Source organism: Motacilla alba, chromosome 1A (assembly GCF_015832195.1).
Source record: "Motacilla alba alba isolate MOTALB_02 chromosome 1A, Motacilla_alba_V1.0_pri, whole genome shotgun sequence".
Taxonomy (NCBI): Eukaryota; Metazoa; Chordata; class Aves; order Passeriformes; family Motacillidae; genus Motacilla; species Motacilla alba.
The window spans coordinates 60,225,381-60,246,624 of NC_052031.1; the positions used below are offsets into that span (position 1 = coordinate 60,225,381).

At 38.9% G+C, this 21,244-nt stretch overlaps 1 protein-coding gene across 1 annotated transcript in view; it reads left to right on the forward strand.

Annotated features, from left to right (window-relative positions):
- Positions 1 to 21,244, forward strand: part of SYT10 (synaptotagmin 10) — a 44,877-nt gene that overhangs the window by 7,684 nt on the left and 15,949 nt on the right. The window contains exons 2-3 of the mRNA XM_038154710.1: positions 4,602 to 4,959; positions 10,959 to 11,523. Of these exons, the coding sequence (XP_038010638.1) occupies positions 4,602 to 4,959; positions 10,959 to 11,523 (923 nt within the window). The remainder of the gene's footprint in view (positions 1 to 4,601; positions 4,960 to 10,958; positions 11,524 to 21,244) is intronic.

The window sequence follows — 21,244 nt, forward strand, 5'->3', positions numbered from 1 at the left end:
ATATAAAATTGTCCAAAATTTCATATTTTTAAAGAGTAGTTTTAGATACAAAACCTTGAGGAAACGGGATGCTTTCAGTTACTAAATTTTATTAAGACTAGAAACACAACTTTTAGGACAAACATCAGTAAAGCAAGTTCACCAAGAGTGAAATGAAGTCATTGGAAGATCTTCCACTGACCAGAAGGGGATGGTGTGAAAAAAAAAATTTCTTAACATTCCTGAGTACACCAAGCATGAGAACAACAATGGGAAATGCATAATTCTGAAATATTTCTGAATTTTCAGAGGGATGTCCTGTTCTGTGCAAATCTAAATCATTGCAGACAATCTGCAATTACCAGTTCAGAAAGAGTTATTCAAGATTGTTTTTGTTTTCTTTTGGACCAGTGAGAACATTATTCACAATGTTGACAATTAGTGTTGCCCCAGCATTATCTCCTCTGCCCTTAAAAACTTAGGTAGTCTTTGAATTTGTCACCAGCTCTATATCTTAAAATAACACTTTTGTATGTGAAGTGCAACCCTGGTCTGAGGCAAATCCATCCTTCAGTACCCATTTTTCTTCCCAGTCAGGATTCCTTGGCAGGGATGTGAAGAAGCTCCAAGTCTTCAGAACTTCCTCTTAGTGTTCTACACTCTTCAACCAAACTTCCTATAAAACCTTGACATAAGAGGCATATCCAGCCTAACACACAGAGTGTCTGATTGCTCTTCAGATGAGTTCACTCTTCACATAACAACAAATGTCTCATAATTGCCCAGTTGAGTGACCGACAGAAGGAAAGGCATTGAACAATATGCTTTGTATGTCAATTTTTATTTCATGGCATAGTGATTGTGTTTTAGCAATTGTGGCAATAAATGTAATCAAGTAGTTTTTCGTAATGAACTATTTTTTGGTAATTATTCTTGCAATTCAAATATTTCCTGTATTTGTTGCACTATGAAATTCAATATGTGAGGCTGTTTAATTTATTAATAAAATAGCAAAAAAAATTGAGACTACAACTGTTTACAGAATTAGTTCCTTATCTCTGCTTGGGAGACTTTAGGTATTTCATGGGATTATTTTACAGATATAAAACATATTTTCTGTAAAGATTTTGGGAGCTCTTTCAACTTTGAAGTAGCTTAATGGAAATCCAGAAAAACAACTTAGAGAAAGTTGAAGTACAGGAGTAGGTGTTGAAAGGAGACAAGAAGTTACTTGAAGGCTTGAAAAATGTCTTGCAGTGAAAAACTTAAATTAGAATTGGCTAGAAATGCTTTGATGCAATGTTTTTCAGCTGATAGTATCTATTCATCAAATTGAAGCTCTGCTGGAAGGGATAAATTTTCATATTTCTGGTTTTGAAACGTTTCCAGCAGTTTCAAAGTTGTTAAAACATCCTCCTTCAACATTTTCCAAATGGAAAAAAAAGCCTACAATTTTCAGTTCTGAAAGTCTTCCTCTCAAAATATAACTTAATTATGCCAACTGTCCCTAAATGGACCTGGCAATATTGCAAATCACCCAAAATTGAATTGATTTTTTGTTCTCTTCTCTCTTTTTTTTCTTAATTTTTATTTATTTCTGGCAGACCATCAACATTTTCAAGAGTTTCACTTTTTGCCACACCTTGAGAAGAGAAAAAAAAATTGGCCAGGTTGTCTGACAATTGGTCTGGTTCAATCTATCAAAGAAGGTTCTTCAGGGAGGCCTACCTATGTATGAATATATTAAATTCACTTTTGATATTGCATTGGGATTGCCTGGCCACGTTTTTGTGGCAGGAGGGAGGGCTTTCTGTGAGAAGCTTCTGGAAGCTTCTCCCATGTCCAACAGAGCCAAGGCCAGCTGGATCCAGATGGCCTAGGCTGAGCCCCCCAGACACAGGGGTAGTGGGAAAATGTTTTTAAGAAGGGAGAAAAAAATCTGCTGTGCATCAGCAGCTAGAGGAGGGGAGTGAGAGTTTGTGAGGAAGAGCTCTGCAGACACCATGGTCTGTGAAGAAGGAGGGGAGGAGGAGTTCCAGGTGTGAGTGAGGTGCCTCCCACTGCAGGTCTTCACTGCTGCAGCCCATCCCAATCCCAAAGCAGGTGAATTCCCAAGGAGGCCGTGACTCTGTGAGGAGCCCAACCTGTAGAAGGCTCCTGGCAGGATCTGTGGACCTGTGGAAAGATAGAGGATCCCTCACTGGAGCAGGTTTGCTGGCAAGATTCCTGACCCTGCAGTGGGCTCGTGCTGGAGCAATGTGCTCCCAAAGGTCTGCTCCCAGCGGAAGGGACACCCTGAGAGCAGTGCGTGGGAAGGATTCCCACTGACCTTTGTGCAGGATTGGCTCCTGTGCAGGGACCACGCACTGCAGGAGAGCAGCAGGGCAAGAGCGTGAGGAGTCCTGAAGAGGACGGAGCAGCAGAGACAATGTGTGAAGTGATGCAGCCTCATTGCCCATCCCCCTGTGCTGCTGGAGGGGGAGGCAGAGAAAGCAGGAGTGAAGCTGAGCGCCAGAAGGGGGGAGTGCAGAAATGTGTTTTATGGTTTGGTTTTATTAGTCACCATTGATTTGATTGGTAATAAATTTATTTCCCCAAGTTAAGGCAGTTTTGCCCATGACAGTAGTTGCTGAGTGATCTCTCCCTGTCCTTATCTCAACCCACAATCTTTTTTGTTATATTTTTTCCCCTGTCCATCTGAGCAGGGGGCTGACAGAGCAGCTTTGATGATCCTCTGGCATCTGTCAATCAACCCACTACAGACCATTTCCTGGAGCTGAGGTCATGCAAGAGCCTCTCTCCTTGCTATTAATGTCTGTCATCTGCTGAAACAGAAGGGCACATCCAAACCACCCACTAAGAGTATCATTTACCAATTGTAATTCCTGATCCATGGCTAGGAATTGGCTGGAAGGGTATGATCTCCAGACTACAACATTTTTGATACATTTTTGCTTTTCTCACACGTTTTCATGAGGAGTGGTCTGTAAGTTCAGTGTTTGTTGCTGAGACATGCGTCTGGATATTATATATTAATAAAGAAAACATTCCCAAATTTTCACCTTCAGCTTTCTATCTTCATCTTTCCGTCTTCAATTCTCATAAGCACTAGTGAGGTACATACTGTTTCATAGAGCTAATCCATATCTTTTTGCTCATGTGAAAATCTATAAAAATATGCTCAAACTCTCTTTGCTTTTTTCCAGCGATCCAGTTGAGTAGCCTGTAGCCTGGAGTTATGGATACAAAGTATTAGCTGTTAAACTGTCACAACTTGTTGTAACAAACAGCAGCAGCCATTTCTTGAGGGATATTTAAGCAGGGCTTAGTGAGTAGTTTCAAGGCATATAAAAGGCTGTTTTGAAAAGGAAAAGGATTTTTTGGTTATAATGTTACAGGATACTGGAAAAATCAAATGGAAACATGCCACATAGAATAAAACTCCTCATTAGGGCTCAACTGGCAGTCCTGGTGATCCACCATCTCGTAAAATTCGTCTGTGTCTGTGGAATTTTGTTGCTATGAAATCTGTTCTCCTATCTCTGGCCAGGCCATTGGATATTCTAAGCAGTTTTGGCAGCAAAAGTCAAACACAGGGCAGCCGGAGTAGCTCAGTGTACAGCATGATCTCTGTACAGCTCGGGGCATTTCACTGTGTTCTCTGAAGCCAGCTGCATTTTCACAAGCACATTTTAGATACTGATATATCTCTGCTATCTTGGTCTGACACAGCCTTAGTCCAGAGCTGATGATTTAACCACAGAAATCTCTCATTTATGACAGACTTTATCTTGTTCCTATTTACGCCTAAATGTTAGGGTTTAAAATGTTTCTGAAGCAGTTGGCACAAAAAAATCTCAAAAAAATTTGTGCATCAGCCTAGCAGTTTAGATCTAATCTGTCTTCATGTGTACTGATAGAAAATGTTGACTGTGGCTCAACTTCTCCATCAACGTGTTCTTGATGGTCTAAATATATGTTCTAAAAAACTAAGCATCAACAACCTCTTACTGAAATTAAAGTTATTGATGTTTTCAGCATCTGTGTCCTCCATCTGAAGCCAGTAAGCAAAGGGATGTGTACATTACCCATAAGGAGTAGGCTGTCTGTATAGGTGCTTGTTTTCAAAATTGGAAATCTAGATTTGGGAACAGAATTCTCATGTTTGCTTTAAATCTCAGTGAGGATATTTGTTGTTTGATTATAATAACGTTGCTTTAGCAAACTAGGTCAGTATTTCTTTTATCTACTGATCTCAACATCCTTAGCCAGCAATGGCTGGGAGGTTTAGGGATTGTTTCCTTACTTCCTGAGCAGGAAAATTCCTGAGAAGGATGTCCAAGGATGTGGTGAATGGTACACATACTGGCCCTTGGCCTGAAGAACTAAAGGAATGTTTGTGAAACAGATATTAGAAAATAATAACATCTTAAAGGTACAGGCTTGGATATCAAAAAGGAAAAAGAAAAAAAGAACTCACAACTTTTAGTAGGACTTTAACGCTCTACACAGACATAATAATAAAAATAATAATAAAATATCTCCTTGCCTGTGTCATTTAAAATTTTTTTTTCTCTGTATGTTTGTCTGTCACGATGCTTTTTGTTTCTAATTCCTTGCAGATGTCTCAGTCAGTCTCTTAGCAGTGGTCGTCAGTTTCTGTGGGCTCGCCTTGCTGGTGGTCTCACTTTTTGTCTTTTGGAAGCTGTGCTGGCCCTGCTGGAGGAGCAAACCTCTCACCTCCAGTGCCAGTAATGTCCCGCAGAGCAACTCCAGCGCTCCCACGGAGGTTTTGGAGAACAGCGAGAAAAAGGAAGTCAAAGAAAATGGGAAAGCTACAACCAAGGTGCTCGAAGCTGCGCTGAAAATCAGCCACACTTCACCTGATATACCAGCAGAGGTCCAGAACGCGCTGAAGGAGCACCTGATCAGACATGCTCGGATGCAGAGGCAGATCACGGAGCCCACGTCCTCATCAAGGTAGGTCAGAGGCACTCGCACTTGTGGCACCTTTCCCAGGAACAAGTAGAGCAGGAACACTGCTGAAAATTTCCAGGATCCTGGATTATTCACAGGTTTCTTAGAAGTTATGGGTAAAACATCAGTCATGTGAATGTGAATGTGAAGCCACATTGTTCTTTGGACAGAATATTCTGAAACATTTAGCGTACCTTCAGTTACATAATCATTTTAACATATGAAAGTGAAATCTACATCTTCTACTACTTTGTAAAGATAGCTGTTGCCACTTTAGGCATTTCCCTTTTGAGTTTTGATTACAGAAAAACATATTTCAGTGTTTTTTAAAATAACTGCAAGTCTGGATTTTCACAGAGTTTTTTTATAGATATATCAGTTGTTTTTGCAGATGAAAGTTTCCCTTTCAACCAAATAAATGATGGCACATTTTCTGAAGACATGGTTTGCTGATTATGAAGGAATTAAAACTCCAGTCTAAAAATACAGATCCTTATGGACTGATCCGAAACCTGTACAGACTCCATATAGGTCCATAAATAAAAGCATGCTGCATTCCTTAGTGGTTTCTTTAGTATGTGGAGGACACAAACTTTAATTTTGCATTAGATGCCACTTTTTATTGAAAAGCAGTGAAGACGTGCAGAGACCTACAGATTCAAATGGGATTTTCTTCAAACACTGTCAGTGAATTCAATGCATGGAAACAAACAATGAACTGCAAAGATCAAATCCTGAAATAAAAAGGGGATTGTTTTATAAGCAAAGATTGGTAAAATTAAGGCTAAAAGAGGCACCTGAAGTATTGTGTAATGCCATAAGTTACAGTACAGATACTGTGTAGCATTTTTCTCAAAATGCTGTTTGCTAAGGAAACACATACTACAAAAAAAAAAAAAAAAAAAAATCCCAAAATCAACCACATGAGAAAACCCACTAAACCCAAGCAAACAAACAAACAAAAAAGGGCTCACATTCACAATAATTAGAGGCAAAAGGAGGAGAAGACACATGCTTTACACTGAGCTGGCACATTCTTTGCTGGCCTCCTGGGAGCCCTAAAGGCAATGTTTTGCCAGCTCAGTGCACTGGTTGTGGCAGTGAGTGCTCAAGTGCTTTTTCTCAGCTATTTCAACCTCATGGACCAGCCAGGAGGAAGGCACATGAAGCTCCCAAAATGAGAGCACTCCAGCCAGAGGAGGTCTGACTGACTTTAGCAGCCCAAGCATCTCCTGAATTATGAGACTGTCCAGCTGGCTTTAAGCCACATTACCCTGGCTATGCCTGGTTCCTGCTACTGTATCCATCTGCTTAGAACTGGAGCACAGCATCCAAACACTGAGGAACATTCCCACAACACTCAGATAATTCTGAACTTGTAACTGTTGCACTAAACACAGAGGAACAAAAATTGGTACAGTTTAGCATGGCAAACCCATTACCCAGCTCTCTGCTGCCTAAAAGGATATTAACTGAAAGAGTTTATCCATCAAATCCAAGTATTCAGACTGTCTGACCTCCTGAATAGACAGAAGAAATAGCTGGCTGGAAAATGGACTTGAATAGTCCCAGTTGTACTATAGGGGAAGAAAGAAGTTCCAGGGATATGCTCCAGATCTACTTCAGGCAGAGAAAATATTCTCACAGGTCTCTGGAATTATTTGGACAGGGATCTAAATGAATACAAAATATTTGTGAAGCCAAGGACAGTTTTACATAAGTAAAACCTCCTATCAATACCAGTCCTTCTGCAACTTTGTAAGGGAGATTTCTTTTTAGCTTCTCAAGATTATCAGGGTTAAATCTCCTCTGAAAGGGACAGTTCCTGTGCTTTGATTGTCCCACCACAGCCAATCAGTAGCAGGGTTTGGAAACATCACCTTCTTTTAGAGTTTGGTGAAAAATTCTGCATCCTTTTACATAACATATTTAGAATGACAAGTGCCATAAAAATTACTCAGAAATTGTGATCTTTCTGTTTGTAAACACATTTTATCTACACCCTGCCTGCCTTAAGGGAGTCCTTACTTAACAGCCCATATTAATTGCTGCTGTCAAGAATATCATATATGAGAATGAGGCTGGGCATTTAGACCAGCTTTCTGAATTACTCCTTTTTTCTGTGTTAAACCCAGCTGGCAACAATGTACCAGCAAAATGACTGAAACCTTGCTCTGGTGTCCTTGACTGGGAGCCTCTAAATAAAAAGAAGCCAAGGCAGAGGTAGCACAACTTCTCTTGCACCATTTTCAATGAGCACTGCTTTGTTGTCCTCAGGAGTCCTGAGGGATTCAGATGCACCCTCTCCTAAATGTATTCCATTGACAAAGGGTCTGAGAGGAATGTTTGCTGTCTGGATTGTCTCCTGTACACTGAGCTCACCTGAAATGGGGCAAATTAAAGGGTTGTAACCAGTTTTGTGATGGCTTCATGCAGCCATCAGCTCTTAATAAAATAAATGAATCCATATTAAGCAATTGTAATTGAAGCATGAGTATTTTAATAAGCCAATCAGAGCAACAGTCAAATGTGCCTGATCACATTTTTTAGACTGTACATTAGCACAGAGACATGTTAGTATGGGGGAATGATTCATTTCTGTTTAGTTATAACTACATATTTTTCATAGTCCCTGATAATATGAAAAGACCTGTTTGTTAAAAGCTCTTTAGTCCTTAATACCAATTAACCACTACAGCACAACTGCAGCAGTGGTGCTCATTTGCAAATAATTTTGCTCTGTGTTTTTGAGAACCACCCTCTCCCACACTTAGTATTTTGATAGTATTTTGTATTAGTGATAGTATTAGTACTAGTGATAGCATTTTGCAGTATAGCTTATTGCTTCTATGGAAATCCATTCTTCAAGCATTCACCTGTACTTTCTAAGAACATGCTTTTTGCTCTTTAGTGTCAGCTGGAGAGGAACACGTTGAGCCAGTCAGTTTCCAAGAGGCATGAAGGCAAAAGTGAGGTGCTTGGGTTTGTTAAGGTTAAAGAAAAACAAACATATCCATTGATTTTAGTATTTTCAAGCAGAAGCTTTTGTTCTGTCTAAATATCACCAGTGATCACGCTCTTTTCTGGATTTGGGCCAAAAGATTGCTCTAATGCCATCTAGGAAAGCTAGACCCAAGTCACTCTTGTAAATCTCAAGTCATATCATAAACAGCATCTTATCTCTCCCTTTTGTCACAGATGTGGCAGTCTTACTGAGTTAGAAGTCAGCTTCATAGTGTCATGCCCATGGAAATACAGTTTTATATTACATTTACATACAGATTTGCTGGTACTCAAAATGCATTTGTTCTGTCATGGAAGGCAAATCTACAATAGGAGTGCTGCATGTAAGAGTCAGTAGAGGTTGACATACCTGGATTTGCATCTGTTGGTAGCTCTGCCACATTTTAACAGCCTGATTTTCTGACATCCATGTATTTCATTATCACAGTCACTAATCCCTTTGTTACTGCAGAACAAAGGAAGATAAATATATTGCCATGACAACAATGAAACATCTTAATAATTAGCAGACCAATTAGCTGTCTTGGTGAAATGCTGTGACTCAGAACAGATACTAGGCACCGTGTAATTAGGACTTTGGCTTACTAGAGCAAAAGTGCTGCTGATTCCCACAGGGAACAGCCATACAAATGCATTCTTTTACTTAGCGACATCTCACAACAATTCGGTAGAGGATCTGAAGTGCATGAAGTCTGAAGATTGAAAAGAAAGCTTATACCTTAGAAATCATGGATTTTAGGTCTCATATATTGCTTTTACTCGCATAAACCCAGGTTGTCAAAAATGCAAGGGAGAATTTGTCATGTGCCTGTTTCTGCTCAAACTGATGTTGTATAATCAGCTTCATTGTTTCCCCTGCAAAGGCAGTTTTAGCCATTGTTTATGTACAACAGGGTTTGAACACAATCTCCCATGGCAGGGGGATTGGAAGTGGATCATCTATAAGGTCCTCTCTGACTCAAACCGTTCTATGACTCTGTGATCATCTGGGCATCTCAGTAGTACAGCTGCAGGTGTGAGGAGCACTCAGGAAGGCCTCTCTGCACAGGTTTCCTTAGCACTGACAGAAGCAGCAGTAACACAGGTCTGCCTGGACCTCATTAGGAGTCAAAGATACTAAAAAGATAGTCCCTAAACTGCTGCCTGCTCAAGAATTTATTGTGCTGCATTTTGGGTGGAGTTCAGCCCCTTCCCCATGTTTGGCTCACCCATGAGGTCTTGTGCTTCTTGGAGGCAAAAGCATGAGAACAGCTGTGAAACTCCCTGAGGACAATATCCTACTTTTCTGACCACTCAGGGCCTTTTCATTCCTCACTCCATTCCAATGTGGAAAATAGACACTATGAATTCAGGGAGTTTTAACATTTAAGAAGAAAATCTTTCCACTTGTCTATCTGTAAAGAAAGAGAGGCCAAGTGTAGTGCTTATCTAAATTTGACATCCAAACACCTGGGGTTTTTTGAGCTACTTCAAATCTAGACTATGTAGCTCTCCCTGCCCTGTTCTTGTGTTGAGCTAGGACTGCTCCCTGCACCTAGCAGGACTGAAACAGCTGAAAGGGGAAACGTTCTTGTCTATTATTTAATAGCTGCAGATTACTCTCTTGTATCTCTGCTCAGCTGAACGGCGGCAGTTTTGTGCTTCTTGCCTTCTGCAACCTCTACACTTACAGCAAAAATACAAATAATATCTATGAAATGAGTCCTGGTTGCTTTCAAATGGACAATTTGCATTTCTGTTTTAAAGAAAGAAACACACAGCTGTGACACCTCTTGTTTTCAGAATACAACACCACAGGGAAACCAAGAAATAAAGCAAGGCTACATGTGGCATTAATAAGCAATTGATTGCAAAAAAGCAGAGGAAATTCTGGCAATTGGATTGTTCTTTAGTGGCAACTAAGTGTGCTCACAGGAGGAGGTGGTAAGCTTCTGCAGCACAGATTGTTGGGGTAGGGAAGTACCAAGGAAATGTGAAAATGCCTAAAAAATAAACTGGATAGTGTAGTCATAATGGCATCTGCTGCTGATAAATGCTGTGAAGCTTTTTGTCCAGTGTTTTTGTACTACTCTAAGGTTGTATGGCATGCCAGGGGTTTGATTTCACTCTTAGTAGGAACAGCACAACTTTCCATTCAGATTCATGAGCCAAGATAAGCCCATAAGTACGTATGTTTATGCAACATTGTATTCACAATTGCAAGGAATTTAACATACTGCTTCTTGCTAGTGGCACAGGAATCAGCTTTCTAATAATCTGCATGACAGACCATGAGAACAAAAGGAAAAAAAAAAAAAAAAAAGCAATGGCAGAAAATTGTTGGCAAAACTCTGAAATGCATTGCAAGCAGAACAAAATATCCCCAGTGCTTCTGGAAAAAGCAGCCTGCACCTCAGTGTAGCAGACACCAAACAAGTGTGTATAAAATGTTGCAGGATGGCAAAGCACTGTGCTAAAAACCTCCACACACAGCTCTGCATTTCCCTTTCAGGTGCCTTTTACGGCCATGTGTGTGAAGGCTGGTAAATATTTAATTGGAAAACCACCATGGAATGCCTCCAAAAAACCAGAGAGTACTGATGAAAATTCTGCAAGTGTTTTATTTTTTTTCTGTTTGACCATACTTTACTCAGGCCCTAGCAGAGTGGGATCATGCAATGATGGAACTGTCAACTTGTTCTGTGGAAGAACATGATTTCAGTTTCAACTGCACAGTCTGAAAGCAAAGTTATAAATATATTTATTTCTGGGACAGTGGGTGTCTCCTGGGCCAAGAGATTAATTCTGAATGATCATTTCCTCTCAAGGATGCTTGAACACTTGCAAAACACTGAAGGGGGTGTGGAGAGGACTATTTTTAAATTCTTTTAGTCTTTTCACTAATTTGTTCTTACATTTTCTATTAAGAGATGGTCTTTTCCCAGAGATAACCATGGCTTGTTGTGTGTGTCTGTGTGTGTGTGTGTGTGTGTGTGCAGGCACAATTCCTTCAGGAGGCACTTGCCAAGGCAGATGCAAGTGTCCAGTGTTGATTTTAACATGGGGACAGACCCGGTTTTGCAAAGGGGAGAGACCACAACCAGCATTGGGAGAATAAAACCAGAACTCTACAAACAGAAGTCTGTGGATTCTGATGGGCAACAAGAAGATGTGAAAACATGTGGAAAACTTAACTTCACTCTCCGGTATGACTATGAGAATGAACTTCTGGCTGTCACAATTGTCAAAGCCTTAGATCTGCCTGCTAAAGACTTCACAGGAACATCCGATCCCTACGTTAAGATTTATCTGCTTCCAGATAGGAAAAAGAAGTTTCAGACACGAGTTCACAGAAAGACATTAAATCCAGTCTTTGATGAAACCTTTCAGTTTCCTGTAGCCTATGATCAACTCAGCAACAGGAAATTGCATTTCAGTGTTTACGATTTTGACAGATTTTCTAGACATGACATGATTGGGGAAGTTATTCTTGATAACCTTTTTGAAGTCTCAGATCTCTCCAGGGAAGCCAATGTATGGAAAGACATCCACTGTGCCACCACAGTAAGTAATGTTACAAAAGCATTAACATCATATTTTCATTTCTCTTTTGTAGTTTTTGGCAGTGTACCCTGTTTATCAGTAGAGTCCAAAATAAAAAACATTTAAAAAGAGGAGCTGTCAATATTTTCCTTTGAGCACAGAGAATAATGCTTGGGATGACATAAAATTTAATTACCAAAAAAATCTTCTGGGAGCATACTGCCATTTTATGGCTCACTGTGTGTATATAAATCTCATTTATTAATTAAATGCTACATCGTGAAAGTCATTGCTCAGCCAGAACTAATAACATTTTCCTGTTAGCAAAATACCTTGTCCTGCAAAGTGACCATCTATTAAGAAAAAGGGCCCATCCTATCCTGCTCTTGTTAGGAAATTTTCATAGGTTAGAAACCTGCGTAAGGAAAAGAGGCTGAAAATGCTTGAAGTGTAAAATGTTCTTTGCTGACTGCACTGGGATTGGTGTCCCCAGTAGTTGTGTCTGCACTGCTGATGGTTGCTAGGAAAACTCAAGAGGCAGAAGAAAAGCAAAATTAATTAGGAAATAGCAATTAATTTTTTTATTGTTGCAAGCAAGAAAAGGAGGTCTGTGCATGGGTGACAGGATGAATGACAGGCTACCAGAGAACAGCAGTCTCCAGATATTGCTTTATTAACCTTGAATTCCAAACTCATCCTCCCTGGCGGGGATTTGGAGGGGAAAAAAAAAACAAAAACCAGTTAAAATAGTGAGGTGTAGGGTGTTTGTTTTGGTTTTGGTTTCAGTTTCTTCTCAACTAGCATGCTATTTATATAGAAGTTTTGCCATCCCTGGTTCTGTGGGTGTATCCAAACAGTGTGACTCATCCCAGGGTTTCAGCACGGGCCAGATTTCCACACGGGGATGAATGGAGGACAGAGCAGTGCTACACATGAGTGACAGGAGCTTCACACTGTCCCTTCTCTGCAGCCAGAGAGTTCCCACACCTTTTTCACCAAAGGCTTTCATGATGTTCATGAAAGAACCTGCTATACAGGTCTAGGTCTGCATGATTAGAAGGACAAGGAGCACAGATATGTCCCTACCAGTTTGATTAGGAGCACTGTGATCCCTGAGGAAAGTGAAATATCAGAGAGCGTAGAATAGTGGAGTCAGTTTTCAAATGTGAATTCACAACAGCAGCTATTTATTTCGACTGCTGGGCCTACCAAACTGCACTGAACAGCCTTCAGCACACCTCCAGAAACCTGATTCTGTACATGCTTAATTTGACCAAGCTCAGATTTAAGGTAAATTTGAGAATTGTGTTTGCAAGCTTAAAATTGAATCTGTGTTTAGGGTCTTGGAATAATAGTCCAGATAACCATTTTTAAAAATTTCTTCTAGCTTTGATATGGTGTTTAATTCTTTAGTAATTACTTAAAAAGCACTGGTCACTGGTAGCAGGTGTGTCTGTGAGATTTTTAACTGATAACTAGAATGGTTTCAGCAAATAATAATCTCTGGACTGTTCATCACTGGTTTTGAGCAGATGGAAATGCCATACCAGATTATGCATTTGGGGTTGCCACTAATGCACATACAGATGAAAGTGGTTGCTAAACTTGGTACTGGATCCTGATTCAAGTTTCTTACTCACTAAGGGTTAAGGTTAAGGCATGCAGTTTTAGTGCCTAACTCACTCTGCTGGTGTTTTCCTCTGGGTCAAGCTTAAAAGAAAGCATGAGGATTTTGGATTTCAGCCTTTCAGTCAGTATAGTTTAAAGTGCTGTATGTGTATGAAAAGGTTGTCTCCACTTAAACCATCAACAATGGGCACATAAAATTGAGATATCTTCTAGTGCTGAGTAGCCTCATCAGCTTTCACAAGCCTTAACCTATTCTCAGAAAATTATGTAAGAAACTGGCAATTGATTTTTTTTTCCTGGAAAAATTAAGCCTTCCCAGAAGATGTCCAGTAACTGTGTGCAATGTGCAGCCTTGTGTTTTACTTGAACTGTTTTATTAATTAGTAATACAGGCTTCTAGTTTTTCATTTCAGAAACTGTAAGTTAAGAGAGACAAACCTTCAAAGGAATAAACACTGTGTGAGATGTTAATCAGTGAGGACTCACTGTCTTGAACCAAGATATAAAGTTTACCAAAATCACTAACTAGCAGTTAAATGACTAGTGTTGGCCAGAGTCAACTGGACTTTGATAAACCTTGAAAAAGAAAGATCCAGCTGGTTCTACAGTTGGTGGAAAATCATTCTAAGCCAAGAAAATATGCTTTGGTGTTCATAAAGCATCCTCGCAAATCAAGCAGGCTGTGTGAGTGGAAAAGGCCATACCCAGCCACTAGGGCCCAGGAACCAAGATGCCATTCTGCAAATAATTTCTCTCATGCTTTTACTTCTTCACCTTTGCTCTGTTTTGTTGTATGTTCTGAGAAGTTTTTTGTCTCTGTTCAGACATGATTCCTACACCCAGTGTTCTGCTTGTGCTGTTGCTAAATGATAGATGTGGAAAATAATAGAAGTGATAGATCAAAGAATTAGTTCAAAACTTAAAAAAACCAATGGAAGCAGCCTCTCCTCAGCTGCGAATCTTTTACATCTCTTCCAAGTCAAGAATTTTCTACTCAGAAGTTAAAATAAGGGTAAAAACAATTCCTATTACCAGTGTGAAAAGAATCTATTCTTATGACACCAAACTGCAGTCTTAAACACTGCTGGAGAGATTTACCAGGAAGATGAATTGCAACATTTTGCCTGTGAAGGAAATTGCCACAGGAGATCAGGAGATCCTTTGTTATGCAACAACTCTTTGTCAGTAGCTAACATAATTTTAAAAAGATTTGCTTGTCCAACCATAAGGAGTTTTTATTTGGTACAGGAAGTACAGTCTGGAAAAATCAGACTGGATGTTTGCATTGAGTCCTTTTGGCTCTAAACCCAATGACTGTGTGTGAATCTACAGTTATAATACACTTTTTTGTTATTAATAATAATTTGAAATTATTCTATGAAAGTGCAGGATTGGCCCACACACACATTCATTTTTATTCTCATTGTTTTCAGATGCTGATATTTATTAATATTTTGTAGTTTGGGTTTTTACCTTAATTTCTTCATCCATACCATTGTTTCTCTGTTGCATCTGTGTTGTTGTTGTTTCTATATTGAAAACATACCACATTTTATAATATGTAACATGTACCTGTTTTAAGTACTAAAGTATATTCCTTTCTTAACATTAGATTAATAATGTAAATTTAGAGCAAAATCAGTAGTGTAGGGAACGTATCTTAGATATCTGATATATACCCAAATTTTGCTTGAATAGGTGATTGAATTTTCAATTAGTAATCTATCATTTGCTTCTGTTCACCTGATTAATTAAAAAAAAAAATCAAGAGTCAGTTTTGGACTACCTGTGAAGGATGTTCATTATATTGGAATATTGTAATTCTCACTACACTTGAGAACATTAATTCATAACATTAGAGGCAAATAAATTACATCAAATGGATTGTTTAATCAACACATGAGGCTTCTGTTTTTGTCAAGTGCTTGTATGCATTGTCAAGTGCAATGCATACATTTCTGAGGGTTTGTTACTATCAAAATATACTGCATACTTAAAAAAAAACCCTCTCTATTTGATATTGCTAACGAGCACTTCTAATATTCAGTGTCTTAAAATTTTCTAGGCAAGAAGTCCACTGCTTGTGATCCAACAGTTACTGCACGTAAATGTTTATTAGGTTACTATAATACTTTTAAAAATTATCACCTGCTTTGGAAACTTCCTCTTATGCTGTTCCTTAAAAAAATTGGCGAGTGACTGCCAGAAAGATTTTTTTTTCTGAAGGTATCCCATGAAGTCTGTTAGAGTAACCCACTATAGGAAACCATGCAATTGGGAAAAAAATTAAAGCTCAAAATTTAGAGGAAAGTCATTCCCATTTCCAACAGTGGTAGTCTCTTGGGGAGCTTAGTCATCAAATTGTCATGTACTTGTACCCTCTTGAATTATCTCATGTGGACAGATGGAACTTGATTATTATTTAGCTCCCCAACACCAGGCATTTCAGAGCTGCAGTTTGCTCACTTGTGAAGTGGAATGTAAAAGCAGATTTTTAAGGACATAGTCTTCTTGTGATGTCAGTGGTGCACAACTGCTGTTTCTAAAGCAATTGGAATATAATTATTAGCATCTCTGGGAAAGACAGAAGTGCTTAAATATATATTTCTAAATAAGTAGGACAGCAACATTTGTCTCAGTTCATTTATATCAAACTCTTGCCAGAGAAGGAAATAACACAGGTAATTCTGCTGGCTGCCGGCCTCCGTTATGGAAATAGATTCTTCTGATTTCCTCATCAAACAAGAATGAAGCCCACCTCTGAATTTCACCCAGAGCATAATCTTTGCTTTGTTTTCTCCATCTCCCCTGTTTTGTAAGTGGATAAAGCTTTAAACTTTTCCCTGAGTAAGGCAGTTTGTGGTAGAGAGCTGGCAGAGGTGGTTTTTGTAGCCCAACCTCGAGGCCACATTTTAAAGATTGTCCTGTTTCCTAGTGTTCAAAGAGCAGCACTATTAGGAAATGTTTTATCACCAGCAATGTAGTGGACCAAGGACTACAGCTACCCATCTTCATCAGAATGCTCTTAGACCTATGAATGTCTCTGGAAATGCACCTGAAAAGTTCTACAGAACCTTAAACAGCTGTGAAAGTCTCAGGGCTTGCTAGTGTAGGAACATTGATCATCTCTGTAAATGGGAACAGCCCCTTCTAGGCCAAGAACTGCTGGCACTCCCATTTCTGCTCAGGGCCAGTAATAAGAGGGATCCATGTGACCAATGCTGCTCTGGATCATTCTTCAAACCTTTTGGAGACCCTAATTTATGTTTGGAACTGCTTTAGGTCTGGTTGATAACTAGAAAAGGCAATGGAGAAAGGGTAGGTTTCTGTCCAGTTCCTGAAGGCAGGGAAGGTTTCTATTATTATTATTTAATGTTTCTTTTAATTTGAAATGACAAATTATTTTAATATTTTGATTTTCTAGAGGCAAACTGCTACTTTCACTCTACCCTAAAAGTAATAAATATCAGGTGAACGAAGGGCATGGTTTCCTCAAGGGATTTTAATATCTCTGCATCCAGACAGTGCTATGGCAGCTGCAGGGACATGACTTGTCTGGCCTGCTGTGCCCTGAGAGCTCTCTGAGTTTCTCACTGCAAAGTCTCTTTGCAGACATTGCACTGCAGCTCCAGGAAAGCATCTTTCTATGGGGGGCCACATACAATTTGGTTCTTTCTCCTTCCACAGTTAGTTCATGGAAGCACCTCTGCTCTCAGCTGTTCCGAGGGCTTCCTTGCTGCCTGGCAAGGTGTAACAGCCCCCTGGTGCACAAGACAGATGGTTCTGTACACAGGGAGCAGCACAAGGAGCACTCAGGAGGCTTCCAGGGCGCTACTGAGGGCTTTCTGCAGCCTCGGGGAGTCCTCCCTCTGCCGTCAGGGCTGCAACCAGCAGCAGAGCTTACCCAGAGCAACCAGGGTGACAGGCTCAGACAAGCATCAACCCCCACAAGGAGACGACACAGTCATTATAGAGCAAGAGGCCCCACTGCTTCCATACTGTCTTCCACAGAGGTAAGAACAAACACAAACTTAATTGATTCATTTCCCAGGGCAACAGCTCAATCAGCAGCTGGTGCTGAGAGGAAGGAAAGAGCTGGGTTTGATATGCAAAGAATAACAGAAGACAAAAATAAATATTAGCGGTGGGGACAAGGTTTCCAAAGGAAAATGCCCTCGAGAGGTGGTAGAATTAGCTCTCCAGCCTGAGCCTCACAGAACTTTTAATGATTTCTGTGATAGCAAGGGTACCACTGGATTCTAAATGCATAAATGAGAAAACAGACCAGTATATTTCTGTTCTGCTCTTTATTATCACTCTTTGAACTCTTGCTATATGCCTCAAAACCAGGAATACCTTAACATTCTTAGCTATTTTTCTCAAGAGGCAGATCTTCTTTCTCCTTCCATCCAACTCCCAACATTCATTGTTATATTTTATCCCTGGTTCTTTATCCCAGGTCCTTTATCCCTGATTCTTGAAGCTTAATGTTAGCAGTTTTTACTGGAAAGCAGAAAAATATATAATATGTTTCTAAACAGAAGAAGAGAAATCTGTGCTATGGGGGAATTGTCTTCCTGCAATATTCAAGTCATCCAAAGGTCTAATTCTGCCAATGCATTTTTCTTTAAATTTAATTTTAAATTTTCTTTAAATTTACATACTATATAGAAGAACAGTTTTCAGCATCACTGAAGGAAACAGCTAAAAATCTAGAAAAGCAAATGCCTGAATACCTTCTTAGGTAGCTAGAAAACTACTATTATTATTTATTATAGTGGCTTGCTCAAAATATAGCAGGAAAACTGAGAATGAAATTTGCAATTAATTTGGTGAGAAATCAAGTACAAATAGAATTCATGCTGCAATTATTATTTTTGTTGTGCTACTCTTACCTGCAGTCTTTAAAACATCGTTCCAATTACAATTAATAGGAAAGTAGTTCCCAGATATTAAAATTGAGGTTAAGAACTGAAAATGTTACTGTGGATTATGATAATATGAATGATAAATAAAGTAACAACAAGTAATTTTTTGAGGGAATCAAATTTCTACTGCACTACTAATTATGCAGATACTTGTTATTTAACCATGGAAATTAATGATAGACTAGTAACAACAAAATCATGTAAATTTTCCAGTTCCAGCAGCATTTACATAGTTCATTGTAAGAATACAGAGCAAGTTGCCGTCTTAAGATTTTGTTTGAATTTGAAAACTTGAAAAACTAGTGGAAAAGAAGAGGAAACAAGCATCAGTGAAAAAATGGTCTAAAGTTCAACCTGTGACTCAGTGATGACAACTTTTCTCATATATCAGGTCCCTATAAGCTTTTCACCCCTGCTATCACAGGAAATCACAGGAAAAGTTAAGATGTTGGCATAGAGGAGGGAGACTATGAAAGTTATTAGACTATCAGTACAGGCAATAAACAGTTTTCCTGTTCAGTTTCAGAGTTATGGGGGTTGATACCAGAGTAGAACCACCTGAATATGGAAGGATCTATATCTGCCTCCCCCTCTGAACATGTGGAAGTTCCTAGTTAAAATTTGTCTCTTTTATTGAATTTTGTGGAAACCACTGAGAAATTTAATTGGAGTAAGTGACGGCAAAGCTTTTTCCAGCAACAGCAGTTCAAAAACCTCAATCAGTTTAATTGACGCTCCCCTCCAAGTTTTCCAAACTTCTCTTCATATCCCTTCCCTTTTATTCATCTTGTGAGTGGGGAGCACATCCTCTGTAGAAATGCTGCAATTTTTACAGGCATATGAGTGGAAATGAGAGCACTGGTGTCCATTGGGTATGATAACAAATAGAATAGAATAAGAAATTTTTTATTTCTGACTGTGTCAACTCCTGGACTAATTTCCCAGGAGCCCACAAAGCAGAGAATGTGGACAGATCCTAATGGATCCATCCTAATAGAAGTAATGGAAAAATATTATTAGCACATTCATTCACGTGGTTGCTCATGTGGGATGAGAATTATGCTAATTTTAAAAATCTGCATTCTGTAGCTCAAAACCCACAAAGTTCATCAGAATCCCTGATATGTGATGTCAGAGCATTTTTTCTTGGTTTTATTTTGTTCTAGACCCACCATTCCAGAAAATGGATGGGGTAGAGGTACAAGGGTAGCTATGATAGCAACTGAATCTGGTAAAGTGCTGGCCACTGTTTCAGGTGCTTAGTGCTGTGTGGTGTCTGGTGGATAAAGAAAGGAAATATTTCACAGGGAAATAAGTGAAGGAGAGAAATGAGGTGTCAACAAAAGCTTCCATTTGCATAAGTGCAGCTGTGCTCAACGTTGGTTTTTCTGTACCTGTTATTGGAAGCCAGTGGGAGGCAATCATTATAAGAATCCATAAAGCTAGCTGTTACTTGAAACCCAAATTCAGCTCAAGAAGAAAAAGAAAAAATCAAAATAGGTCTATGAAAGAGATGAAGTGTCATGGGAGTTATCTAAGTCATGTGCAATTTTCATAAAATATGTGATACATGTAAGGCAATCTGAGGATTGTTTAAAAATATGCACAAATCACAGCCACTGGATTGTGTCTTGTGAGTTGTGTTTTGTTTGAGGCACACTGTGATGCAGATGTGGTTGTTGGGGGCAGTCTGTGCCTTGGTTTTTCAGGTTTGCTTGTACTGTCAGACTACTTGTGTCAACTTAATTATCTAGTGAATTATAAAGTGAAAAAACACATGAGTTTTCCATAGCACTGAGATTCGAAATTAAATTGAATGCTATATTTAAATCTCAACTAAAATTGATAATGTTTAAGGATCCAGGGAATTTAAAAATGTTGCTCATGATAATCAATGTGATTAACAAAGACTGTCATGAGAAGTTAAAAAAAAAATGCAACAAAACAAAGAGTTACTATGTTTATAATCTAGGTCTGAATCTGTGTTTTCAGCTCTGAATTTATGAATCTCTAGTGCTCAAATTAACAACAAAAGTATGTGTGTGAAAATAGAGATATCTCAGACATTTTTTGCAATACCCAGTTTCTTTTACTATAATATATAGGTATAATTTTAATCTTAATTCTTCCAAAGAACGTATAGAAATTTGCACATTCACACTCCTGTATGAAGAAAGATCACCAGTCTTGGCAGATCCTCAGAGCAGAAACTGTTTTTCTCTGCCCTTCAAAAATGTAGAGTAACAACAGAGTGAGTTTGGCAATGCTTCTTTTGAAGTATTTTAAAATATTAGTACATAGTCTGTATTCTTCTTTATCAGCTGAGCTCACACAAACCTTGGAATGTCTACCCAATTCCTCTTCAAAAAGAAATAATAAAACACTCAGGTTCATACTCCCATCTTCAAAAATTATTTTTGCTCTATTCACCTACACAAGCCATCTCTCTGAAGAAGAAAAAATTAGATCTATTTATGAGCTACCCTTGGTGTTTCATGATCCAACCCATCTTCATCACCTTTGTCTACACAGGGAATTCTATTTTCTTTTCAAACAAAAGAGTGACATCTCATTGATATATGGATATGAGAAACAACCATCAGACTCTAAACTCAGAGAGTGATGTCAGTAGGAGAAGCACTGCTTGAAAGCATGTTCAGATACGTCAGAACTGTAAAATATAATACACCACTTGCCACTGTAACAAATGAGTGGAAAGAATTACCATTCAGTTGTTCAATTTTTATTTGTTTTCTGAAATAGAAAATTTGGTGTAGTAACCTAGTCTCTGGCACAAAATTCTGCACTCTTTGTGGCAAAGAAAGGGGAGGTCAAATAGCTCTATTTGTCCTGTGTGAACTGAATGAACCCAATCATTTTGAAATTCGGAGAAATCTGAAATTCTGACAAGCATGAAATTTACCCAAAGTGCATGTTCACATGCTTATCAAACTAGTAATTTTTAAAACAAAATCCCAGCAAAATAACTGAAGTTGTGAAATGACCAACCTGCACAAAAGTCAATATTTTATTACCACTGCAACAGAGACTTTAAAGCTACTCCAAAACTGTATTCTTCAATCTAGTCCACAATGCAGGGGGAAAAAAACAATAGCAAAACAAAATACAAAAAACCCTCATACCCCGAAGCATGTGATTAAGTTCATCTTTGCTCAAGAAAGATG